General features: G+C 43.4%; 1 protein-coding gene across 2 annotated transcripts in view; it reads left to right on the top strand.

Annotated features, from left to right (window-relative positions):
* Positions 1 to 22448, top strand: part of SLC39A14 (solute carrier family 39 member 14) — a 34358-nt gene extending 11910 nt beyond the window's left edge. The window contains exons 5-10 of one of the 2 annotated variants that reach the window (XM_056571066.1): positions 4348 to 4517; positions 12030 to 12152; positions 14463 to 14636; positions 14732 to 14939; positions 18815 to 18999; positions 21366 to 22448. In XM_056571066.1, the coding sequence (XP_056427041.1) occupies positions 4348 to 4517; positions 12030 to 12152; positions 14463 to 14636; positions 14732 to 14939; positions 18815 to 18999; positions 21366 to 21512 (1007 nt within the window). In that variant the 3' untranslated portion in view covers positions 21513 to 22448. Of the gene's footprint in view, positions 1 to 2045; positions 2216 to 4347; positions 4518 to 12029; positions 12153 to 14462; positions 14637 to 14731; positions 14940 to 18814; positions 19000 to 21365 lie in introns of both variants that reach the window. The other variant, XM_056571065.1, reaches the window with a different exon arrangement.
* Positions 22449 to 27897: the final 5449 nt, after the last annotated feature.

The raw sequence follows: 27897 nt of genomic DNA, 5'->3' as shown, positions 1-27897 counted from the left end.
GTCCTGTACAGAACACGCAATGTCCAAAAAAAAAAAATTTTAAAAATGGAGCCGCTCTCACTTGATGCCCAAAGGAGCAGGTAACCCTGGCACAGGTAAATAGTACAGAACATGTAATACCTCCCTGTACTGTAGGGGGCACTACCAGACACCAGTCAGTGCATACACTTTAGGAATACAGGGGATTTACCAGTGAAATATCCATCTGATTGGTCGGTTCTTCCAGCCATTGACACGTTTCGGAGATTCCATTAGCATTGTATGTTGAGTCTGGTTTCAAGTTACAATGATCCAGAAAAGACTATTGTATGGTGAGGCCATTGTAAGTTGAGGGATCGCTGTATACCTTTTTACATCCCTAGTCCTACATCCTGTTATGTCAGTTTCTGGCACATGCTAGGTGACGGCCAACATTGCCATTGCATCTTCAACGTGGATTATACAGGGAGTGCTGAATGGCAAACTTACCTAAAGTATATACATTGGATCCTATATTGCAGCACAAAAAGGCAGATCTACCATTCGGTACTGGCAACATCCTAAGAAGAGGTCACCTAGCTTCCCAAAAGCTGATGTGCAGGAACGACTTGTCAGAAGAGGATGACTTGGACATATAGTTACTGATCATTCATCTTAAAGGGGTACTCCCATGGAAAACTTTTTTTTATTTTTTTTTAAAAACTGGTGCCATAAAGTTAAACAGATTTGTAAATTACTTCTATTAAAAAATCTTAAAGGGGTATTCCATGAAAAAACTTTTTTTTATATATCAACTGGCTCCAGAAAGTTAAACAGATTTGTTAATTACTTCTATTAAAAAATATTAATCCTTTCAATAATTATCAACTGCTGAAGTTGAGTTGTTGTTTTCTGTCTGGCAACAGTGTGCAGTTCCCGAGACAAGCAGAGATGTCAGCAAAGAGCAGAGTAGAAGAGGTTTGCTATGGGGATTTGCTTCTAAACTGGGCGGTTCCCGAGACAGGTGTCATCAGAGAGCACTTAGACAGAAAAAAACAGCTCAACTTCAGCAGCTCATAAGTACTGAAAGGATTAAGATTTTTTAATAGAAGTAATTTACAAATCTGTTTAACTTTCTGGAGCCAGTTGAAATGTAAAAAAAAATGTTTTTTCCTGGATAACCCCTTTAAACCTTCCATTAATTTTTAGGGGATGTATACTACAGAGGAAATGTTTTACTTTTTAGATTTCTCTAATGTCATGACCACAGTGCTCTCTGCTGACCTCTGCTGGCCATTATAGGAACTGTCCAGAGCAGCATATGTTTGCTATAGGGAATTTTCTCCTGCTCTGGACAGTTCCTAAAATGAACAGCAGAGGTCAGCAGAGAGCACTGTGGTCAAGACATTAGATAAATCTAAAAAGTAAAGCATTTCCTCTGTAGTATATACTGGAATGATTAAGATTTTTTTAATAGAAGTAATTTACAAATCTGTTTAACTTTCTGGCACCAGTTGATTTAAAATAGATAAATAAATAAATTAAATAAATAAATTAAAAAATTTCCATGGGAGTACCCCTTTAATGAAAATTGTCTTTAGGGTAGGGTCACACGTTCCGTATTTGCTGCTGCATTTTTTCCTACCCATTGAAGTCTACGGGTAGCAAAATATGCTGCGGACTTTGCAACTTTTTTACTTCAATGGGTAGAAAAATACGCTACGTGTAACCCTACCCTTAAAGGGGTACTCTACTGCTCAGCGCTTGGAACAAAATGTTCCGAACCCGTAGAGCTGGCGCTGAGGACCCATGATGTCGTGGTCCGTCCCCTTGTGACATCACAGCCCACCCCCTCAATGCAAGTCTATGGGAGGGGGCGTGGCGTCCGCCACGCCCCCTCCCATAGACTTGCATTGAGGGGGCAGGCCGTGACATCATGAGCCCCCGCCGCCGGCTCTAGACGTTCGGAGGGTCTGTGTGACATCACTCTGATTTCTGTAATGGGAACGAATATATGTTCTGTCTAGTCTTATAACAAGTCTTGTATTGAGAATAGACATCCCTCACTTTGTCCTCTTGTCCCACAGTCTGGGGTTTTGGGTTGGCAGCAGTCACCGTGATCAGCCTGTCCTCTCTCCTGGGAGTGTTCTTTGCCCCGTGCATGGGTAAACCGATCTTCCGACGACTTCTTATTTATTTCATCGGCCTGTCCATCGGCACGCTGCTGTCCAATGCTCTCCTGCAGTTGATCCCGGAGGTGCAGTACCAGTTTCCACCACAGAGGGAGCTCACGTTCCACAGTACATTTACACACACTGATAATTTATGTATAATGATGGGGGAGCCATAATAATTGGATCAAATTCTATATATTCTCATTACGGGTATATAAATTAAAATATGAATCACATGTACCGAGAACATAATTTAGTCTACAGAGCCGCTGCCTATACACTATAGCGGACACTTACACTTGGGGAACAACTCCTGAATGATTACAGTGATATTGTGGATGATTGCGTCTCAGAAGGTGCCACCTCCATTCCCCCATGTCCTTGATGAGCTGACAGATCTGTCTTTAATTCAATGTATTTGTTTATGCTATTTTGATAGATGAGCCTTTGATTTATTTACCAAATTATGCATTTGGTAAACTTGTTGGTTCATAAATCAAAATGGCGGTCATCATGACAAGTGAATGTCAATATGTACAATAATATATTCTCTCGATCAGAATGACCGCGCTGTGGTGATGCGTCGGCAGTCACTATAGAATACAGGGGGTATAGAAGTGATCTATGATATTGCTGTTAATAATTTCGTTCGTCAATTCAGCCTTTCTTATTTTCAGGGTGTAATTGTTGTCAGTACTTCTGCTGTAACTGAGGAGCCTTTAGGTTTTTCAGGACTTGAGGGAAGGGTCTGACAGAGTCGCCCCACGGTGAACGGAGCGGGAAGCAGACGGTCATACATCGTGTAGTGGCCATGCTGGGTTACTACAGCTCGGACCCCATACACGTCATTCTAAGATGAGTTAGAGAAACCCAGCGCGCGCCCACTACACAACGTACAGAGCTGTCTGGGTCTCGGCACCCCACCAATCTGGTATGAATGACCTATCATGAGATAAAGCCAGTGTTTTCCAAACCGTGTTTCTCCAGCAGTTGCAGAACTGCAACTCCCAGCATGCCCGCACAACAGAGTTGTATTTTTGCAACAGCTGGAGGCACATTGTCTGGAAAACATTGGTGGGGGGGAAAGAAATAATCCTGGAAAACCTATTTAAAAGGGACATTAAATGAAGAAAACCCCTCTCAAATTGTATCAAATGACATGGGGGGGCGGGGGGGATTATTAGTTCTTATTAAAGGAGAAAAATGTATCCCCTTTCCAAAGGATAGAGAATTAGTTTTAGATCACGTGGGGTCTGACTGCTTGGACCCCCACGATCTTCTCGCCCTCTCCCATAGACTTGCATTGAGGGGGCGGAGCGTGATGTCACGAGAGGCAGGGCTGTGATACCACGATACCACGTCCCCTGTATCGCCCGTCATCATAGAAAACGTGCAGCAGGAGACCAGCGGCGGGACCCCCGCAATCAGACATATTATCACCTATGCTTTGGATAGGGGGATAAGATGTCTTGGGGCGGCGTACCCCTTTAAGCTAATTAGAAGGGTAGAGTATTAGCCGGACTATATGGGATGCTGCTTGCTGCAGCAGAAACCCCCCCCCCCCATCCTTTTAATCTAAACCCAAACTAGTGACCTCACATAAGATAATCATATTAAATAATTATCTTATGTTTTTGGGGTTTCTTTTGTGCTCTTTTAGGCTTATCAGCTACAGCAGAAGTATCTGGTTTTTCGGGTTTCCTATCCCTCAGTTCCATATGACTGGGGCATCGGATCCATGTATGAAGAGCCATCCTTTATAGTCTTCTCTCAATGTACTGGTGCAATTCCCCTCGGCCGAGAGAATGGTGAAAATCGTAGGACTCGTGCACATGTGAACTGAGAACTAAATAGTCCTGAAGGGTACAGGATTAGTCAATCATGGCGGCTTTCTTCCAGAAACGGTGCTGCATCTGTCCATGGGTTATGTCTCCACTGAAATGAATGGGACTGACGTGCAGTACTGCACACTACTCGTGAACAAGTGTGGCGCTGTTTCTGAAAACTAAAAATAATAAAAATAAAAAAAACATGTTTTTGTGCCTATTTAGGTGTTGTGGTAGATTCCTCAGATTATATGTGCATGAGGCCTATGGATCGATAGACGCGCTCGGACCGTATCTATGAAAGCCAATCACTAATCATATTTGTTCTCTCTCCCCTCCCTTTGATTTCTTCTTCCTTTCTGTATGTCTTTCCTCTATTCCTTCTATAGTGTGGGGTTATGGCTTCCTATGTGTCACCGTCATTTCTCTCTGCTCCCTCATGGGGGCCGGAGTGGTTCCCTTCATGAAGAAATCCTGTTACAAGCGTCTTCTCCTCTTCTTCATTGCTCTCGCCATTGGGACCCTCTATTCCAACGCTCTCTTTCAGCTCATCCCCGAGGTATGGGGGATCAGTCCTGAGACCCTGTTTGTGTGCGTGCTGTGCTGACTGTGTTAGTGTGATACTGTGCATGTGTAGTTTTAGTGTTTTTTTTTAACTTTTTACAACACTTAACAGTTGAAATTTACATAAAATTGAGGTAACTTTGCCAAGTCTTTGTTTTACTTATCCACGACTGATTTAGATTTTTTTTTTAATCCGGTTTCTCTCTCTCCATTCACAGAATAGATTCCTCACAATTTTGGGGATGGTTTTTTTTTTTTTTTTTTTTTTTTCCTTCCAAGTCTAAGTTCACATTGCTGCTTGCATCCATCCAGTACAGGTTCTGTTTTGGCTCTTTTTTTTATTTTATTTTATTTTTTTTATTATTTTTTGTGCAGAAGTGTCCCTGAAATGAGTCAGAGCGCAATGGACACTGCCGGGTCCCGACGGACCCCATTCACTTGAATGGGGTCTGTCAGAGATCCGGTAGTTTACCAGAGGAAACATAATTGTGCATGCCCAATTTCTTTCTCTGCTAAACTTCACGGAATTGCCACATAACTAAGCCTGATGGAGAGGAGGCCTAAGAATGATAACTTTTTGTAGTTTTCTATTGACAAAGCAATTTGAGGGATTTTTAATTTTGGTGGGTGGTGGGGTGATTCACAATATTTAGTCTATAGTAAAAATCACACTTTTTTATTTTTATTTTTTGTTTTTTATTTTTTCTCCTTTAGGAAAGTAAGATTATAGCAGTACCAATATTTATATAGGTTTTATTTATTTATTTTTTACTACTGAATTAAAACAAAAAGGTAAAAAAAAATAAAAAAATGATATATGCACACACACACACACACACAGGGGCAAAAAAGTATTTAGTCAGCCACCAATTGTGCAAGTTCTCCCACTTTAACAAGATGAGAGAGGCCTGTAATTTTCATCATAGGCATACCTCAACTATAATAGTGAGAAAATGACATAATGAGGAAAAAAAAGATCCATAAAATCACATCGTCTGATTTTTTTTTAAAAAGAATTTATTTGCAAATTATGGTGGAAAATACTTATTTGGACAATAACAAAAATTCATCTCAATACTTTGTTATATACCCCTTCCAGTACTTATTAGCTGCTGAATACTGCAGAGGAAATTCTTTTCTTTCTGGACCAACGAGCTCTCTGCTGATATCATTACCACAGTGCTCTCTGCTGACATCTCTGTCCATTTTGGGAACTGTCCAGAGCAGCATATGTTTTCTATGGGGATTTTCTCCTACTCTGGACAGTTCTTAAAATGGACAGAGATGTCAGCAGAGAGCTCTGTGTTCCAAAAAGAAAATAATTTCCTCTGTAGTATTCAGCAGCTAATAAGTACTGGAAGGATTAAGATTTTTTAATAGAAGTAATTTACAAATCCGTTTAACTTTCTGGCACCACTTGATTTAACAAAAAAAAAAAACATTTCCACCAGAGTACCCCTTTAATGCTCTTGCTGATGGAAGGAGGTTTTCACTCAAAATCTCACGATACATGGCCCATTCATTCTTTCCTTTACACGGACCTTAGCAGAAATACAGCCCCAAAGCATGATGTTTCCACCCCCATGCTTCACGTTAGGTATGGTGTTCTTTGGATGCAGCTCAGCATTCTTTCTCCTCCAAACATGAGAAAATGAGTTTTTACCAAAAAGTTCTACTTTGGTTTCATCTGACTATATGACATTCTCCCAATACTCTTCTGGATCATCCAAATTCTCTCTCTCTCTCTCTCTCTCTCTCTCTCTCTCTTTAGCAAACTTCAGACTGGCCCGGACATGTACTGGCTTAAGCAGGGGGACACGTCTATCACTGCATGATTTGAGTCCCTGGCGGCGAAGTGTGTTACTGATGGTAGCCTTTGTTACTTTGGTCCCAGCTATCTGCAGGTCATTCAATAGGTCCCCCGTGTGGTTCTGGGATTTTTGCTCCCTGTTCTTGTGATCATTTTGACACCACAGGGTGAGATCTTGTGTGGAGCCCCAGATCAAGGGAGATTATCAGTGGTCTTGTATGTCTTCCACTTTCTAATAATTGCTCCCACTGTTGATTTATTCACACCAAGCTGCTTGCCTATTGCAGATTCAGTCTTCCCAGCCTGGTGCAGGTCTACAATTTTTGTTTCTGGTGTCCTTCGACAGCTCTTTGGTCTTGGCCATAGTGGAGTTTGGAATGTGACTGACTGAGGTTGTGGACAGGTGTTTTTTTTAATACTGATAACAAGTTCAAATAGGTGTAATTAATACAGGTAACTCTTAGGCTAAGTCTCTACAATGTATGTTTTGCAATTGGCCCTTTTTTCTTTGGTATTTTTTCACCTGTGAAAGAAAGGGGCTGCTCCCAAGAAGAGGAACAGCAGCCATTTTCTCTGGAATCGGCCAAAAAGTTAAAAAAATCCAACTTGGAAAGGCTGGAAAAACTGCCAAGGTTCCAAAAATGCAATTTCCTACGCAAAAAAAACAAAAACACCAGACGCAGGAAATTGCACTGGCATTTTTTCAGGCTTTTTTCTTACTTTTTTTTCTTTTTTATTTTATATATAAAAAAAAAAAACGCAGGACAATGTGATTTTATGTTTATTCCTCCCCCCCCCCCCTCATAGTTGAGGTATACCTATGATGAAAATTTCAGGCCTCTCATCTTTTTTTAAGTGGGCGAACTTGCACAATTGGTGGCTGACTAAATACTTTTTTTTTTGCCCCACTGTGTGTGTGTATTATATAAATTCAAATAATTATATTTTTTTTTTTGGGGGGGGGGGGGGGGGGGGTAAAATTAGACTTTTTATATATTTCTAGAAACATATACTTTTTGAGCAATACACTGCAACACTTTTACTGTAACATATTCCTCTCTGAACACTCTTGGTATAAAAAACATTAATCTGTTATACATCTTGGCAAAACATTTAAATTTCTAATATACTTCATAGGAAAATTGTGTTTCCTTTTCAGTAAAGTCCAGGGTGGGCTAGCACTCCTCTGTGCTCTCTCCTGTCTGATAGGACTCCTCTGTGCTCTCTCCTGTCTGATAGGACTCCTCTGTGCTCTCTCCTGTCTGATAGGACTCCTCTGTGCTCTCTCCTGTCTGATAGGACTCCTCTGTGCTCTCTCCTGTCTGATAGGACTCCTCTGTGCTCTCTCCTGTCTGATAGGACTCCTCTGTGCTCTCTCCTGTCTGATAGGACTCCTCTGTGCTCTCTCCTGTCTGATCGCTCTCCTCTGTGCTCTCTCCTGTCTGATGGCACTCCTCTGTGCTCTCTCCTGTCTGATGGCACTCCTCTGTGCTCTCTCCTGTCTGATGGCACTCCTCTGTGCTCTCTCCTGTCTGATGGCACTCCTCTGTGCTCTCTCCTGTCTGATGGCACTCCTCTGTGCTCTCTCTCTCTCTCTCTCTCTCTCTCTCTCTCTCATGGCACTCCTCTGTACTAGCCCACCCTCACTTACTGGACTTTGTCCATGCCTGTGCTTCAGCTTGGACAAAGCCATGATTTTATAATCCATGATTTCTATAAAAAGGAAAAAAAAAATTTTATGAAGTATATTAGGCTGGGTTCACACCACGTTTTTGCAATACAGTTCCTGTATCAGGTTTTTGATGAAAAACAGATTCCCCAAAACCGTACTAATTTTAACCGGTGTACGGTTTTAAAAATGAAGTCCGGTTGCATCTGTTTTTTAAGAAAATAACCATATACGTTTTTTAACTTTTCACTCCATTATGAATAAAGTTTCACTTGTTTGGTTGAAATTCCAAGAAAAAAACTGTGCAAAGTCAAAAACTGTATGGTGCAAACCGGATGGAACAGTACGCACATACGGTTCTCTATGGTTCCCATTGACTCCCATGTTTTGAAAAAAAACAAACTCGTTTCAATATGATTTATCCCTTGGCCCTAAAACCGTGGTAGGCTACGGTTTTGGGTACGGGCAAAACCATACAAGACGCAAAACGGATGCAACCGGATGCATCGTTTGTCATACGGTTTTAAATGGAGAGTCAATGCATACGGTTTTCAAATTGGGAACTGTATTGCAAAAACGTGGTGTGAATGCAGCCTTACAAAGGTTAATGTTTAGCCAAGATGTTACAACATCAAAAAGTTTTTTTTGTATCTGACAGTGCCCATTTGACAAAGTTGATGGTGCTGGTGCTTTTCATGGTAACATATTGGTGGGGTTTATCTTCTGGTATCTCCAAACCCAGTCCAGCTGTTATATACAGCCTGTACCAGTCATGTATGGAGTGGACTCCGCTCCTAAGTCTACTTCATATACATTGAAATGTATATTTAAGTAAATCTGTTATCTGTGTAACGAAGACCAGGAAAGGTTCTCCAAAGCGAGAGAGAACCTCTATGTAACCAGTCTCCATTTTGGTCAAGAGCCAAGGATCCTGACCAGAGGACCACCTCTATAAACTCGGCAGTCCCTAATAGAATGCATGACAAAGGGGTTGTCTAGGTCAGAAAACCTATGACGTATGCCTACTGGCTGACCTACTGTTTAGGAATATTAGGAAATATTTATCATAACCTGTGTAGAGGAAAAGTTCACCAGTTGGCCATAGCAACCAATCAGATTGTTTGCCCAGGCCTTGTTAAAAATGAAAGAAGCGATCTGATTGGTTGCTATGGACAACTGGTCTGCTTTTCCTCTGCACAGGTTTTGATAAATCTCCCCCATCTAAGTCTACATGGCCTTCTTTTCATTCTCTTACTTACGTACCCACAGACCATGACCGAAGAGATTCAGTCAGTGGCTGCCAATATGGTGGGGTTGGGGGGGTCGGCTTAGGGGTGTTGTTGTTCCCTTTAATCAGTTGTCTAGAAGGGTCTCCAAAAGGGGACGGCCTGCTGACTGACAAGTCAGGAGAGTTGGAAACTATAGGGGGAGATTTATCAAACCTTGTCCAAACGAAAAGTTGCTGAGTTGCCCATAGCAACCAATCAGATCGCTTCTTTCATTTTTAAAAAGGCCTCTGCAAAATGAAAGAAGCGATCTGATTGGTTGCTATGGGCAACTCGTCAACTTTTTCCCTGGACAGGTTTTGATAAATCTCCGCCTATCTCTTTAAATGTGAATGGAGAAAAGTCGCCCAACTCAAGATCATATAAGATGACTAAAAACTTGACAAAGTTACTTAACCTTTCATGTAAATGTTGTAAAAAGTGTCTAGAAGTAGAGATTTTCCACATGTAATTCACACCAGGTGCTTCTCCATCTTGTCAGATCTCCATATTCAGCCAGTAGAGGTTGTAGAGGCGGCTGGAGAAGCACAGGGGACTTATCCATGTAAACCTTTGTGCGCACCACGTTTTCTCCATATGCTCAGGGTGTTCATTGGCAATCTGTCGAAAAAAGGTTGCAGATATATACTTTGGTGTCCTCCAAAAGGGCCCATTGAGTTTAAAGGGGAACTCTGGTACATAAGGACTTATAAGTGTCTGATCGTGGGGGGTCCTACCACTGGGACCCTGCACCCTGGTCCGACCACTCTCCTGCCCTGCACCCTGGCTCTTCCCATGCACGGAGCAACCTCCGTGTGCGGTCTACTGTTGACCACGCATGACGCGGTGGCCATCACACCCCTCAATGTATCTCTATGGGAGAGCTGAATATACACGAGCCCTGTATCTCTGGTTTTCCCATAGAGAGGTGTGGCGGCCGCCGCTTCATGCGTGGTCGACAGTAAACCGCACAAGAAGAGGTTGCTCCGTGCATGGGAAGAGCCGGGTGCCGGACTGGGGCAGGGGGGCTTTCCCAGTGGTCCAACCCCCGCGATTAAACACATCCCATATCCTGTGGATATGGCATAAGTACTTATGTGCTGGAGTTCCCCTTTAAAGGGGTACTCCGGTGGAAAACTTTTTTTTTTTTTTTATCAACTGGTGCCAGAAAGTTAAACAGATTTGTAAATTACTTCTATAAAAAAAAAATCTTAATCCTTCTAGTACTTATTAGCTGCTGAATCCTACAGAGGAAATTTATTTTCTTTTTGGAATACAGAGCTCTGTATGACCACAGTGGTCTCTGCTGACATCTCTGTCCATTTTAGGAACTGTCCAGAGTAGGAGAAAATCCCTATAGCAAAAAACATGCTGCTCTGGACAGTTCCTAAAATGGACAGAGATGTCAGCAGAGAGCACTGTGGTGCTGATGTCAGCAGAGAGCTCTGTGTTCCTGAAAGAAAAGAATTTCCTCTGTAGTATTCAGCAGCTAATAAGTACTGGAAGGATTAAGTTTTTTTTATTTATTTTTTTATAGAAGTAATTTACAAATCTGTTTAACTTTCTGGCACCAGGTAAAAAAATAAAAACAATTTCCACCGGAGAACCCCTTTAATGGGCTAACTCGATGAACTAGTGCAGGCATATGCCACCTTCAGCACTGCAGATGTTTTACACTACATCTCCCATGATGCTCTTTTAGCCAAAATACTGCCAAAGCATCATGGGAGATGTAGCCCTAAACATCTGCAATGCCAAAGGTTGCCTATGCCTGAATTGGTGACTATGTATAATTTTCGTTGGTGTGCATAGTGCGGTCCGCAAACCTATTGAGTCGCACAAAAGTAACATATACGTTCAGAAAACTGACCCATTGTTTTCACTAGTTTATTACTTTCGCCCATTAAACTCATTGGGGTAACGCCACAGTATACATAGGCAGCTCTTTGTATTTAAAAAAGACTGCCAACATATACATTGAGTATACAGAGAAAACCTTGTGTTCACAAAGCCTTGAAGGGAAGTTCCACTACTATAGCTTATATTCTAGATCAGTGTTTCCCAACCAGTGTGCCTCCAGCTGTTGCAAAACTAGTATTACTTCTCGGCTCGGCAGTTGCTGACTTTTCCTGCATAAATTAATTCAGCTTTCCGGTGCTCCGGTGGGCTGGAAAAGGTGGATACAGTCCTAGGAAAGAGTCTCCTAGGACTATATCCCCCTTTTCCAGCCCACGGGAGCACCGGAAAGCTGAACTAATTCATGCAGGAAAAGTCATCAACTGCCGAGCCGAGAAGTTTGTGACGAATCAAATTTACTGTAAGTTCGCTCATCTCTAATTAGCATGCCTAGACATGCTGGGAGTTGTAGTTTTGTAACAGCTGGAGGCACACTGGTTAAGAAACCCAGTTCCAGACAATATATAGGTAATTGTTTATAAGGCATTACCCTGTTATGTTATTATTGGAAGTGCTCCCCCTGCCTGTGAAGGTGATATGAAATTGCAGATGGTGCCATTCCTTGTCAAACCTCTATTGCGATCAGTACCGTTTCTTTATAGCGCCATCATGTTCTCCAGCGCTGTACAGAGATTGGCAGGGAATAATAATTGCCCCACATCCCCAAACAATTCCAATAGCCACATATCAGGGCAGTGTTACTATATTCGGAATAGAAGCTGTAATGGTGGAACGTGTAACCCTTTGTGTATCTGGAGTCCTGACACCTCTGCCGGGCACTGACTCTTCTTTCTCGCTGTACTGCAGGCATTCGGCTTTAACCCACTGGAGGACGCCTACATATCCACGTCCGCGGTCATCTTTGGGGGGTTTTATCTTTTCTTTTTCACTGAAAAAGTCCTGAAGATGCTTCTGAAGCAGAAACATGAGGTAATGTCTCGGCGGCGATGGTGACGTGTGTCGTTTGTGGTCTGCCAAATAATTTCTGTAGGTTGTTGTCATGGATACAGTCGGATTCTTGCTACGGTGGGTACTGAACCCACAGCGAGGAGATGGATCACTCCTGAACTACACACAAGACATTTTATTGTTGACAGCACTGTTAGATGGGCAGAAATTGGCATTGTGTGTAGATCGGTGGTCTCCAAACTGTGGACCTCCAGCTGTTGCAAAACTACAACTCCCAGGCAACGGCTGTCCGGGCATGCTGGGAGTTGTAGTTTTGCAACCTCCATCAGTCTCCTGCAAACCCATTTGTGTGTGATATCAAAACCTTTGTCCATTGGCAGCTGTAAATGTGTTGTGAGGGCACGGTAGGGCCTATAAATGGGGGTTCCTTGTCTCCCTGTTTAAATAAAGCAGTAGTCATACATGTGCCATGAAACTCTATTTAACTCTGCTAGCCGTGCTCTGCTATCTTCATCCAGCACATAGAGTTAAATGGACGTATCCAACTGCACCTGCATTCAACCAAGGCCGAGGTGGTGACCCCTGTTCTCATATGCAGTGGAAGTCTGATTGCTGGGACCCCCACGTATCTGAAAACTGAAACACCCCTTTTTTTTCTTTCTTTCTTTCTTTCTTTCTTCCTTCCTTCCTTCCTTCCTTCCTTCCTTCCTTCCTTCCTTCCTTCCTTCCTTCTTTTCTTCCTTCTCCGCAATTAAAGTGCCTCGAGTGAAGCTGCTGCATGGTTGACATATTCGCTGTGAGGGTTTTCGCAGCTTGCAAAGTTTAAAGGGGTGCTCCAGAGGGGGAAAAATGTTTTCAAATAAACTGGCGCTAGTGAGTTAAACAGATTTGTAAGCTACATCTATTTAAAATGCTTAAGCTTTCCAGTACTTTATCAGCTGTTGTATTCTCCAGAAGAAGTTGTGTAGTTCTTTCCAGTCTGACCACAGTGCTCTCTGCTGCAACTTCTGTTCCTGTCAAGAACTGTCCAGAGAAGAAACAAATCCCCATAGCAAACCTCTCCTGCTCTGGACAGTTCCTGACACGGATGGAGGTGGCAGCAGAGAGCACTGTGGACAAGACTGGAAAGAACTACACAACTTCCTCTGGAACAAACAGCAGCTGATGAGTACTGGAAGGATTAAGATGTTTAAAAATAAGTTATTTACAAATCTGTTTAACTTTCTGGCACTGGTTGATTTTAAAACATGTTTTTCCCCTCCGTAGCACTTTTTTTTTTTTTTTAAATCTCTACTTAATCTTGGGGAGGGAGTGTGGGCCTACAATGTCCAGAATGGGGACCCCAGTCATTCATTCTCTATTGCAGCTGTTGGAGATAGCCGAGTACACCGTCTGACTGTGGCTGGGGCTCCCATAGAGAATGAATAGAGTGGTGGCGTGCATGCGGGACCCCCCCCCCTTCTAACAGGAGACTCTGGTCCCAGTTCTTGAGGGCCCCAGTGATCAGACCCCCTGAGACATAGTTATCCCCTATCCTGCATTTAGAGGATAACTTTACAAGATGTGAAAACCCCTTTAAGGCCATGTTCAGGCAGCGGAATATCCGCAAATCTTGCTAAACAGAATTGCAGTGATATTCTGTGTTCTCTTAATACAGATGGGATTCTGTTTAATGGGATTCTGCCCGCAATTCCACAAAATTTCAAGACTGAAATTCTGCTGTGTGAATGGGACAGCGGAATCTCCTTGAAGTAAAAGGGCAGTAAATCTTGGCAGAATTTCCTGCAGAATTCTTCCGTAGAATAGCGCCGTGTGAACATGGCCTAAGGCTGGGTTTGCACAGCAGAATGGCACACAAGTCATTTTAAAGCAGATCCAAGCAACATTTCCATATAGAAATTCTGTCAGGAATCCTTGTGGAATCAAAGCCTCATTGATGTCAATGGCAGATCCTGATGAGGATTAGTTTTATCAAGGGAAATTTTGTGAGGAAATGATGCCATGTGAACCAGCCTAAGGGTCGGGTCACACAGGGCACCTCCGCAGCTTATTTCAGGCTGCCGATACCCAATGGCAGTGCGGCAAGGTAGCTCTGTGTGTCTGCTCGTAGTGGCAAATTTCCCACTGTAGAAATCCGCCACTATGAGTGGACACGAGTTACCCAGCCACAGCCAGGAGCTCACTCTGCAGTCCCTCCATGACTGCCATTGGTGCATCCGCAGCGTGAAGTGCAAATGCACCCAATGTGACCCTGCCTTTATGCCATATGCCAGGCCCAGTTTACTTCTTGTTTGTAAATGTCTAATTTCTTATGTTCCCCACCCCCTTCAGCACGGGCACAGTCACTACACGGCAGATACTAGTAAACGGGATGCCGAAGAAGGAGTGACTGAGAAGCTACAAAATGGCGACCTGGATCACATCATTCCTCCACCAGGGGGGAGCGAGTCTGACCTCCAACACCTCGGAGATGAGAAGGTTGTGGTTGGGTCCCTGGCTGTGCAGGTTGGTCAGAAACATCCTCCTTTCTTCTCTCCATTGAGTTCATTTAGCACTTATCATTAGGATTAATAATGGACGTGTAACATCTTTTGATCTAGGACCTCCCGGGACAGCAGAGCTCTTGTTATTGGCTCAAAGGGATTCGGTATTCTGACATTGGCACCCTCGCCTGGATGATCACACTCAGTGATGGACTCCATAACTTCATTGACGGCTTGGCTATAGGAGCCTCGTTTACAGTGTCTGTCTTTCAGGGGGTCAGCACGTCCATTGCCATCCTGTGTGAGGAGTTCCCCCATGAGCTTGGTATGTTACCTAGTGCTGACCATAGTTAAATCTCTTGTCTGGGCTCCATGATGTATACTGTGTGTTAGCAAAAACGTGTAACAGAAGTGGATACAGATTTTCCAGACGTCCCATGCAAATCTAGGACTTCCTACAAATCCGTATCCTGATCGATTGAGTCTCGGGCTATGAAGTTGTAGAGAGATTTAAATTGGTTTCCTACCGCTGACCCGTCATCGGATTTAGGCTGGGTTCACACCACGTTTTGTTAACTACGGTTCCCGTATATGGCTGGGAGGAGGGGAGGTGGGGGGCTTAATCGCGGCGACGGCACTCAGCCGTATTCGGGAACCGTATTTAATGCACGTCTATGAGCCGACCGGAGTGAACCGCAGCCTTTGGTTGGCTTCGTTTTCGGCCGTATGCGGTTTCCCGACCGTAGGCAAAAACACGGTCGACCACGTACCTTGCATACTGCACAATGTACTGTTATATTAAAGCTCAACGTATAAACCGTATGCAGTAAGCTTCCTCTAGCAGTGACCGCTTACAGTCAGAAAGGTCTTTAGCCCCTTAAGGACACAGCCCATTTTGGCCTTAAGAAAACAGCTAATTTTATTTTAGCGTTTTCGTATTTTCCTCCTCATCTTCTAAAATCCATAAGTTGTACTTTGTAATGACATCACATATTTTACCCTAAAATGCTGTACACTTTTTGGTAAAAATTATGTTTTCTTTATTTTCTGGGTCAATTCAATTAAAATGATACCCATGAATAATAACTTTTCTATTATTGTAAAAAATCTCAAACTTTTTTTTTACAAAATCAGTTTATTAAAAATTATCACGTTATTTTGACCACCTCTAACGTTCTAATTTTTTCCGGTGTGAGGACTGATTTGTTTGCACCATGACCTGTAGTTTTTTTTAGTACCCCTTTTTGATCGCTTTTTAGAATTTTTATTTTTATTTTTTTTGCAAAGTAATGTTACCAAAAAGCAGAAATTTTGGACTATGTTTTTATAGTTGCGACATCTACGCACGCGGCAATACCAAATATGTTTATTGTTAAATTTTGTTTACGTTTTTTTTTTTTTTATTATTATTATTTTTTTATTAAAATGGGGAAAAGGGGTGATTTAAATCTTTATTGGGGGAAGGGCTTTTCCACTTCTTCCCCCCCCCCCCCCACACTTTTTTTAAACTTAAATTTTTTTATTTTTTTATTTTTGTCCCCATAGGGGACTATCCATAGCAATCATTTCATTGCTAGTACTGTTCAGTGCTATGCATAGGCATAGCACTGATCAGTATTATCGGCAATCTTCTGCTCTGGTCTACTGGAAGGCAGATCAGTGCAGAAGACCCCGGGCGACTGAGAGAGGCAGGTGAGGGGACCTCCTTCCGCCATCTTGGCTGATCTGATCAGCAGTTTTAAATGCCACACTGCCACAGATGCCGTGATCTGTATTGATCATGGCATCTGAGGGGTTAATGGCAGACATCAGTGCGATCGCTGATGTCTGCCATTACCGTCAGGTCCACAGCTGCCAAGCATAAAGCGAGCGCAGCTCCTGTGCTCGCTTCATAGCCGTGCCGTAAATGTACGGCACTGTGTGTGAAGTACCTTGCTGCAGCGCCGTACATTTACGGTGCATGTCCTTAAGGGGTTATGCCAATTAAAAGAGCAATAGATAGATATTGCTGCTGTGATATGGCTTATACAAACCTGTAGCTATTGCTAGAAGTGGGTCCAAAAGGACGTAAAAAGTACTGATACGTCTGTTTAGTGGATCCTTACCAGAAGGGCTCATTCACACATCCATATTTAGAGTTTATATCATCTTTATTTCCATATAAAAATGCAGATCAGATAAGGATGCGTAGTATGGATCTACTATGACCTAAAAATTGTAGAAAAGATTCATATATATGGTATTAATTTTAGGCCATAGAGGATCCTAATACCAATTTTCTCTGTTTTATGGCCTAAAAAATTTTCAGATTTTTTGGGGGGAATATTCTACATATTGAATAAAAACACTACTGTGTAAAAACAAAAAAACCCCCCCAAAAATATGCTAGAAATGTGAATAAAACCATTTCATTCATTTTGTGATTTGGGCCTACTTTTTTGGGAAACGTGGGCATGGGGATAAGTTGGTAAAGAGAACCTCTCATGATCTTGTTAAATTTTATAATCCTCCCAGTTCACTGCCCCCATCATGATAAACCACCCCCTGCCTTTGTTTTTATTATTTTCTGTTTTCTTCCTTGATATTGCTCTGTATTTTCTGCTCAGTATCAGTCAGATTCACAGACTGGGAAGAGGCGTTACCCAGTATGCGTGACATCATCTGAAGCCATACAGGAGAGAACTTCCTCCCTCACTCTGCTACACACAGCCCAGAGCAGTTCAGTGTGAGATGAGCTATGATTGGATAAGGCTGCGCACACTTCCCTCAGCATTTCCTGATTTTGGACTTCTGCCAGGCCAACAGTCCAAAGTCTATGCAAGAGATGGGGAGGAAATGTGCTCTGGACAAGTAGGGAGACACTTGGTGGCAGCTTTTTTAAACACAAATAAAACAAAGAAATCTTCATATATGTATTTATTTATTTTAAACAAACTACATTAGAAAGATTTTTTATTTACCATAACGAGTGCAATAGCAAAAATTAGTTTTAATAAATCACTTCTATTAAAAAAATCTTAATCCTTCCAGTACTTTTTAGGGGCTGTATCCTAAAGAGAAATCTAAAAAAGAAATGCATTTCCTCTGATGTCATGACCACAGTGCTCTCTGCTGTCCATTTTAGGAACTGTCCAGAGCTGGAGAAAATCCCCATAGCAAACATATGTTGCTCTGGACAGTTCCTAAAATGGACAGCAGAGAGCACTGTGGTCATGACATCAGAGGAAATGCATTTCTTTTTTGGATTTCTCTTTAGGATACAGCCCCTAAAAAGTACTGGAAGGATTAAGATTTTTTTAATAGAAGTGATTTACAAATCTGTTTAACTTTCTGGCACCAGTTCATTTAAAAAAATAAATTAATAAATTAAAAAAAATTCAGCACTTAACTCCCGTGGAAACTTTTTTTTAATTTTTTTTTTTTTAAAAACCATATGGATTCAGAATGTGTAAGTATGAATGAGCCCCCAAAAATGTTGGCTAATATGACAGACTGTTACATTCAGTGGTAGAGCCGGTCTGTCTGCACTTAAATAAAGATATGGCTATAGGTCACTGCAAAACAATAACCTGGATATTGAGAACCTGAAATACAAGTTGTCTATACAAAGAAGGTATTGATAACTGGTTACGTATACGTTCTAATTTTAACTCAAGATATCTGAGATATTCCTAGTGCAAAAGTCATTATTTTCCTATGCAACACGGTTATCAGCCATTTCTTCATATCAACAACTGGGTACAAAGCCTGCAGTCATTGCTGTACAATGTTGTATATACCCCATATAGGACCCATCTCCAGTTAATCCTTTCTCCCCTTCGTGGATCTTCCGCACAGACTGCAGTACGTCTGGACAGCCGCATATGATGTGCCGTGGTATTGGCGAGGTCTTATCCTTTTTTGTAATTTACTGGAATATCATAAACAGATCCGCCTCTTGGATTGTTTTCTGATCAGGTGATGTCCTCAATGAACGGCTGAGGTGACCGTCCGTCAGTGCCAAGTATGGCAAAAGGGGAAAAAATAAACATTGGTGTTTTTAATGAAGCCGTAATGAACCGAATGGATATTTATGATGGTTACACAACACTGTTATAAACCTTGGAAATAGAGTCCCAGTCTGTGCTGCTTGTTATTGCGAAGTTGCTTTCTGGCGTCCTCTGCTGTTTGTGGATCGTAACCTGTCATGTTGTGTTGCAGGCGACTTTGTCATTCTGCTGAATGCTGGGATGAGCATCCCTCAGGCTCTCTTCTTTAACTTCTTGTCTGCTTGCTGCTGCTACCTCGGCCTGGCTTTTGGGATCCTGGCTGGCAGCCACTTCTCTTCTAACTGGATCTTCGGCTTGGCTGGAGGGATGTTTTTGTACATTGCTCTTGCTGATATGGTGAGTAAAAGTAAAACTGTTTGTTGTATTTCACAATGTGTTGGTTTGGCTACATTCACACTACCGTTGCGCCCAATAAAGAATGGCCGTAAAACACAAAGACGGTGCAAGCACTATTTTATTTTATCTATTTTTTTTCTCCCGCTATTCTTCATGGTGTCATAACTGTAGTGTGACAGGTGCCTTACTGCTGTTTCCCACTTTGTGGTTATGTATTCTGTACATGCCATGCACCAAGATTTACTGTCTGGTGGAGAAGAAGGGATATACCTGGCAAATAAGGCCACACATAAGCATCAATAGCGCCAATCCTTTCTATACACGTGCACACTCAGGTTGGCCAAGTGTACGTATGTCCTCAATGGAAAAAGGGCATGGGCTCTGCTAGAGGGAATAGATTGCTGGTAACACATGTCCGCTGCCACTCCATTCATTTAGGGGACTCTTGTCCTCTGTTCTTCTGATTGGGGAGGTCAAATTAGTCAGATCCCGACTATTCAGTCAGTTAGTCCCTATTCTGTAAATAATGGATAAGGTTGTATCTTGTGATAACCCCTTTTAAAGGGGTTTTCCAGGGAACTGAACTTATTGGACACTTATCCCCTATCTCACCTCCACTAGTGATTGGCTCAGCGAGCTGTCACTTGTGCTCGTCCAGAAAGTTAGGGGCTGGAGCGAGCTGAGGGATGGGTAAGTTGTTGTAGGGGAGTCCCAGCGGTCCAATCCCCTGTGATCAGACACTTATTCCCTATCCTAAAACTAGGCTGTAAGTAGACCGTAAGCTGCTGCCAGATACTTCCCTTGAGATAAAACAGATTGGGCATTGAAATTCAATGCCTCCAGAAATCTAGCAGCAGAGCTCGTATAGTTTGTCTAGTTAGTGGCCATACACCCTTAATTCCTATAGGCTTTAACACTAATTCACATGAACGCTATTCCTTCCATTCTCCCTTTATATATACATACTCTGAGTTCACATTTATGCATGGCTGGACAAAGTGGAAAGGCGAATAAGCTGCTGCCAGACACCTCCGGTAGCGGCTCATCTCCCTGAAGAATAAAAGGATGGAAATTAAACAGGCCGGATCCTTCTTTTTCCTGACATCTTCTGTCAGAGGAGAGTTATGAGGCCCCTATATACACTAGATAGTCAGCAGCCCTGATGAAATTGTCAGGTCCGAATATGACTTTGCCGCTCCTCAGTGGTGTGAACTGACGGCTTCTGTAAGGGGCATGTCTTGGTTAGGTATAGAAATTCCTTCTATGGCTATGTTCACACAGCAGAATTTCCTCACCGAATTCCCTATACAATGGTCCCTCAACATACGATGGTAATCCGTTCCAAATGGACCATCGTTTGTTGAAACCATCGTATGTTGAGGGATCCGTGCAATGTAAAGTATAGGACAGTGGTCTACAACCTGCAGACCTCCAGTTGTTGCAAAACTACAACACCCAGCATGCCCGGACAGCCGTTGGCTGTCCGGGCATGCTGGGTGTTGTAGTTTTGCAACATCTGGAGGTCTGCAGGTTGTAGACCACTGTTAGAGGAAGTTGTACTCACCTGTCCGCGCCGCTCCGGACCGTCACCCACGCGATCTCCCTGCTGCACCCGGTGTTCGTTTAGAGCGTCGGGTGGTGCAGCACCGGAGGCATGTGACGTCGGCACGAGACGTGCACCAGATGTCTGGGGTGCTGCGGCTGAGATTGTGGGGGTCCCGCTGCTGGGATAGGGGTTAAGATGTCTAGGGGCAGAGTACCCCTTTAAGTGAGTAAATTCTGCCATGTGAACATAGCTTATCCATTCCACAGTGTGTTAGCTTATTGCTGTGCAAAGTATCCTAAACAGTACCTTTTTTATGGTCCTAAACCAAGACACTGATTTTCACCTGACTCTTTTGGGGGGGGGGTCTTTCACCTTACTTATTCTTGTGCAGAGGAAGTAAAAGGACAACCAGAACAGATGCCGCAGTCACCCCCAAGGTGGCTGCTTTCAGGATGTCTGAATTCTTACCAAAGGGGCTAACATCATAGAACAGTGTGCACCTTCATGTGATCACTGCAATTCCTGGTTAATTTATTGTATTCTTATTTCTATTAAGTAATTTTGTTCCTTCGTGATTACTAGAACCGCTGTGTAGGTCTTGCTATATGTGTAGATTACAGCATCATGTGACCAAATCTCTTGTAACACGAGCTGAAATGAGATGCCCTCACGTCCTTCAGGAGATGTTGTAATGAACTTGCCTCTGCTATTGTTCTTCCGACTCCTTGGTATAGACTTTACGGTTTTGCGGTTTGCAGAGGTAAAGTTTCTCCTGCACATCTTAACCTTCTTCTTTTTTTTTTTTTTCTCTCTCCTCCAGTTTCCAGAGATGAATGAAGTCAGTAAAGAGGATGAAGAAGGAGGACGTCCGCTTACTCCCTTTCTCATACAGAATGCTGGACTGCTCACTGGATTCGCCATCATGCTACTACTGACAACATTCTCTGGTCAGATCCAACTGGGATAGTCCGGGCAAAGAGGCTCTCTTGATTCCTACAACTTCTCCGTCTTGCTTTTTGAGAAAGAAATTGGATTGAAGGAAGAGGAGAATGTTCTAGCAGTGTTACTCTCCTGGAGAGCTTCCAAGATGTCAGTAAGTGCTGCCTTTTCCCCAGTGAAGACCGTCCTGCTACATACATGGTGGCCCATCCCATGTCCATGGTGGTGATCTTGGACAAAGGAGCTTCAGGGGTTACTGCTGACTTACCTAATGTGATTCCATTACGAGGCCTGTTCCAAATCCGTCATCCCCAAGACCAGTAATATGTTGCTCTCCTTTTTTACACCAATCTCTGAAATGGAGATTCTGTTTTTAAAATGTTTTTATCTTATCATATTGATAAGTGGATTATATTCCTCCATAGAAAAAAAAGCAAAAACTGACCAAATCAATTGAACAAAATGAGTGATATTTTTGTTTTCGTTTTTCCTGTGCAGAAAAGGTGACAACCCTTCTGCCGATGGAGCCGTTCCGAACACTAATTCATTGATACGTTACTGTAGCCGTTCCGTCATCTGTTTACCCGGCAATTTCTTTGAACTGAATGAGAGTTGTAGGTTACAGAGAACAACTACACTGACCGGACCTAATATCTCTCCTGTGGCTGCTGTCTCGACACCTTAATAGTGTTTTGCTTTATCTTGATGTACAAGGAAGAAGAGAACTAGAGAGCTTATTGCACACAACGTAGCATTGGCCGCCCTATGTTTATAAGCTAGCTCTGGGGCAATAGCACATGATTTACAGTAATAGCACAGTAGGGATCATCCCGTGATGGAGTAGATTTGCACATTTTTGGTATTTGTGTGAATGTTATTCATAGTTATGGTAAATGTGAAAGTTGATCAGGCACTTCATATGCAACGCTATCCCAATTATGGCTCCAGTTACCCTGGTGTAACTGCGTGTAGCTGTATTCATGGGTGCAGACTTCAAGTAAATGTAGAGGTACGAATAGTGACTGTTAGAATGACACGAATGAAGTCTCTCTCTCCCGAATATATCTTCAGCATCTCAAAGACTTTAAAGCGGTACTCCGCCCCTTGACATCTTATCCCCCTATCCAAAGGATAGGGGATAAGATGTCAATCGCCGGGGTCCCGCTGCTGGGGACCCCCGGGATCTCCGCTGCGGCACCCTGCTATCATTACTGCACAGAGCAGACTCGCTCCGTGCGTAATGACCGGAGCATCGGTACGTCATGGCTCCACCCCCTCGTGACGTAACGGCCCGCCCCCTCAATACATGTCTATAGGAGGGGGCGTGGTGGCCATCACGCCCCCTCCCATAAACTTGTATTGAGGGGGCGGGCCGTTACGTCACGAGGGGGCAGAGCCGTGACGTAATGATGCTTCGGCCCCTGTATCACTGGTCATTACGCATGGAGCGAGTCTGCTCTGCGCAGTAATGATAGCGGGGTGCCAAAGCGGAGATCCCGGGGGTCCCCAGCAGCGGGACCCCGGCGATCTGACATCTTATCCCCTATTCTTTGGATAGGGGATAAGATGTCTAGGGGCGGAGTACCCCTTTTTAACGTCTCTGAGATGCTGAAGATATATTCGGGAGAGAGACTCCACTCGTGTCATTCTAACAGTCACTATTCGTACCTCTACATTTACTTGAAGTGTGCACCCACGAATACAGCTACACGCAGTTACACCAGGGTAACTGGAGCCATAATTGGGATAGCGTTGCAATAAGATGTGATAAGCGTTGCGATAAGATGTCTAGGGGCGGAGTACCCCTTTTATTCCTTAAACATAGCAGTGAAACAGATGAAAGTGAGCGAGAGCAGGCAAGCTCTTGGACATGGGGCACACAAATGAGAGGCAACTAGTTTCACGTAGCCTGCGGACGCTTCTTCTGGCCAAGGCGACGGAAGAAGCGTCCGCAGGTGACGTGAAACTAGTTGCCTTTCATTGGTGTGCCCTGTGTCTGAGAGCTTGCCGGCTCTTGCTCCCCGCTATGGAACTTTGTTTCATCTGTTTCACTGCTATGGTTAAGGAATTAGTCTCTTGAGATGCTGAAGATATATTTGGGTGAGTGCGACTTCATTCATTTCCTCTAACAGTCACTATTCATAGTTATGCTGACAACTGAGGCTTGTAGAGTATGATTCGTAGAACAGCAATGCTAAATGTGATAGTTTAAGTCAGTGTTTCCCAAGCGGGGGGCCTCCAGCTATAGCAAAACTACAACTCCCAGCATGCCCGGACAGCCGAAGGCTGTCCGGGCATGCTGGGAGTTGTAGTTTTGCAACAGCTGGAGGCACCTTGGTTTAAGTGGTTCTACAGCCGCTATAGTAAAGTCTTTCCTTACTGTACTGCCGTCATCCAAAAGATCCTTCATTTCTTATAGCGTACCTTCATTGACCATGGTAGCATTGTGCACCATATTAATCTTTCAAAATGACTTTTATTTCAAAATATGGGCCTAAATGGGGCACAATTATCCTGTTTTCCGCTAAATCTAACTGTGATAGGAGACTAAGCTTCCTGCTCCTCCTACATAGAACCCCTTTCTCAGCACGAAACCTGGTGCCATAGTATCACATTGTGCTGGGACTCGCGTTAGAGATGGGTGCTATGGAGTTGGAGCAGGGAGCGTCGCCTCCAATGGCATAATTGTACATAGTCGGAAACTTAGAGAGCGGCACCAATTTTGAAATAAATGTTATTTTGAAAGATGACTTTTTCGGCACGGTGCTTTCATATTTTTTTTTTTTCCCCCAAAAGCACTGGAGGTAGTATTTAAGTGATAGCCAGTGAAACCATTGTGCTATTTCCCAGATATGCAGTACAGCAAGGCAGAAGGTGACAGCCATTGTTTGTTCTCTTCTTCCTCTGAAACTCCCATCTCAGGTTCCGACAATAAAATATTTAATTGCAGTCTTTGTGTCTTTTTCTTAGCTTGAATACAGGAGAAAAAATCTCGAAACCATTCTCCACAAACTTTTAGGGAGAGGTTTGATTTGAATACCATATTGTTTCTCAACCAGTGTGCATATGGCTGCAAAACTACAACTCCCAGTATGCCGGTTGTCCAGGTAACAGCCTGAGGCGCATTGGAAAGCACTTGGTCATACACTGTAAAGGTGCCCATAGATCTTCAATAGCTGTTGGCCGACAGCTGCGGCCACATGGCCCAGCATTTTCTAGTTATGACTCTGTTCCCTTTTTGCACACACACGCACGCACGCACGCACGCACGCACGTACACGTTGCATGTGTCTTCTATGGGGAGAAGAGAGTAGGCCGCTGCTAGCCATTGGCCGCCACTTAGGTCTCTCAAGTACAAAAGGATCAGATGTATAAATTCTTCATTCCCAATTCCCATTCCCCCCCCCTCCCCAACAGATAAGTTGGCACATTTTCTTGCACATAAGATTTTCCCTAAAACTGGTTAGTTTGGCTCTTATATGTATGGGCACTTTAAAGGACGACTGCAACACAATATACACTTATCCCCTATCTACAAGATAGGGGATAAGTGTTTGATTGTGGGGGGTCCGACCGCTGGGCCCCCCCCCCTCGATCTCCCCAACGGGGCTCGCCATTAGCGCTCATAGTGAGCGCTGAAGGCGCGTAGCGTCGACCCGTCTCCTCCCCGTCCCAATACAGTTCTATGGGGGAGACGGGGAGGCAGGAACACTGCCTCCCCGTCTCTCCCATAGAGATGTATGGAGGAGGCGTGCCGGCCGCAACGTCATGCTGCGGCTGGCACACCCCCTGCCCGGGAGAGTCACGGCACAGCCGCGGCCCCTTACAGGAGATCACAGGGGGTCCCAGCAGTCGGTCCCCCCCGCGATCAAACACTTATCCCTTATCCTGTGGACTACAACTCCCTTTAAGGGGAACCTGTCATCACTTTCATGCTGCCTGAACCATGAGTCATCGGGGCAGTCCCTGACAGCTTTTTCTCCTCCCCACCAGCCTTGACTGATTAACCCCTTAACAACCTGCGCCGTATATATACAGTGCGGCAGGTCTATGAAATGTGCTCAGGAGCTGAGCTCACTTCATATTTCTTTTGGTTTGGCCATAGATTTTGTGGTGAAATGATTGTCATTACAAAGTACAGTTGGTGGTGGACAAAAATTGGTGGTGGACAAAAAAAAAATCAAGCCCTCATATAGGTCTGTAGGTGGAAAATCAAAGCGTTATGATATTTAGAAGGGGTGGTGGAAAAAAAGGAAAGTGCAAAAATGAAGGGGTTAAGCAGGGGGAGAGACCTATCAATCAGTCAATGCTGGTGGGGTGTTGAAAGGGAAGCCCTAATTACTCTGTTTAGGGAGAATGAATGCAGTGACAGGTTCCCTTTTTAAAGCATTGTTTCCCAACTGGGGTGCCTCCAGCTGTTGCAAAACTACAACTCCCACCATGCTGGGAGTTTGTAGTTTTGCAACAGCTGGAGGCTTTAAAGCATAACCAGTGTTACTCCCCCATCTGTTAAGCAATTATTTTCTAGGCCTCCCTGTAAGCCAGTGAAGGAGGAGGAAATCGGAAGCTGAGATCGCGCTGTTGCAGAAAAGGTTCAAGGATACTGGTAGACGTCTTAATTTCTTTTATTCTATTCACACAACGCGTTTCTGGATATTAATAATCCTTTCTTCAGGCGTGATCTGAAGCCATTCATCTAAAAAAAAACATTACACTGCATTGGGTGAACTTAGCCTGACTACAAGAAATGGCGAAAGATTTAAGGCAAGCTGTACGTCTCTTTAAACTGGAAACGCTTCATAATGCAGCTACCTGATGTCTGTGAATGCATGTATGCCGCTCTTTCATAACCTTTTACAGTACAAGAGCTTCATTCAGGGCTGTGGAAAGCCCTAGTCAAGTGCAGCTATTGATGGGTACGCTTATTGGGGAGGTTGCAGACTGCTCTAAGAAAATGTTGGAATAATAAATGGCTCTGGTTTAATAGAGTGCAGCAATTTGCCGAATAAACATGGATGTAGCAGAGCTGAACGGATTAAAAAAGGGGTTAAAAAAAAATATTTGGTCCCAAAATTAAAAACCTATAGAAATATACTGTATATTTAATTTTTATAGAACATAAATTGCTCAAAAAAATAAAGGGACCAATAAGATAACACGTCCTAGATCTGAATGAATGAACTAATCGTATGAAATACTTTCGTCTTTACATAGTTGAATGAGCTGACAACAAAATCCCACAAAAATTATCAATGGAAATCAAATTTATCAACCCATGGAGGTCTGGATATGGAGTCACACTCAAAATCAAAGTGGAAAACCACACTACAGGCTGATCCAACTTTATGTAATGTCCTTAAAACAAGTCACAATGAGGCTCAGTAGTGTGTGTGGCCTCCACGTGCCCGTATGACCTCCCTACAACGCCTGGGCATGCTCCTGATGAGGTGGAGGATGGTCTCCTGAGGGATGTCCTACCAGACCTGGACTAAAGCATCCGCCAACTCCTGGACAGTCGGTGCAACATGGCATTGGTGGATGGATCGAGACATGATGTCCCAGATATATTACAACAACTTTAGGGGGAGCCCCCAAAGGAGTACCCTAAACTAAGTCACCTCCTATTAAAATATAACTTTTATTAGCTCAGTTAAAAGGAAAGGAGAAAATGTGAATAGTGATTGAAAGCACAATTCTGTGGTGTAAACTTAATACTGAAAGTGTCAAATCACACCTCCGATTTAAAAACACAGCTCCAGTATAGCTTCTGTTACCTCTGATGCATGTCACTGCTGCTTATCCAAGTTGAATGTGCACTGGTTTTGAAAAGGCCATTCAGAAGCAGACCAATTGGTTATGGTATTGGAGCTAACTGAATGAGCTGCTATTTAAAAGTTCTTGATAGCCAGTTCCTTGACATTTCGCTGGGACCCCAGCTTCATCAAAAGGACTGATGACTAATGGCCAGCGGGCGTGCCGTGGCTTCTTAAATAGTCTGGCGTCTGACATCATAAATAGGTGTCCCGATGGCTCCTCCAATCACTACCTTTATTAAGTATTATGTGGTGCTCACATACTCTGATGTAATCTCAAATTGCCACGCATGCCGGCGAATTTATTAGAATTCCGTGCCGGGCAAGTGTCACTGCGCAGCCGCCAATGTATGCACATTACTTCGGACTTAGTCTGTATTCAGCACGGATGCACAGTTGTCAGTGCGCAGCCACTGGTATATGCGCATGACATCGGACTTAGTGTGTGTTCAGCATGGATAAACTGTTGTCAGTGCGTAGCCGGCGACAAATGCGCATGTCTTCTGACTTAGGCTATCTCCCGTAACGCTTAGATAATACTATATCGGCACTGCGCCTGAACTTGGACTTAGAACTGGATAGGAAGCATGTTGGATTATG

Source organism: Hyla sarda, chromosome 4 (genome assembly GCF_029499605.1).
Source record: "Hyla sarda isolate aHylSar1 chromosome 4, aHylSar1.hap1, whole genome shotgun sequence".
In the NCBI taxonomy this organism is placed as follows: Eukaryota; Metazoa; Chordata; class Amphibia; order Anura; family Hylidae; genus Hyla; species Hyla sarda.
The sequence above is the reverse complement of the archived record's forward strand: the minus strand, read 5'-3'. Positions and strand labels throughout refer to the sequence as shown.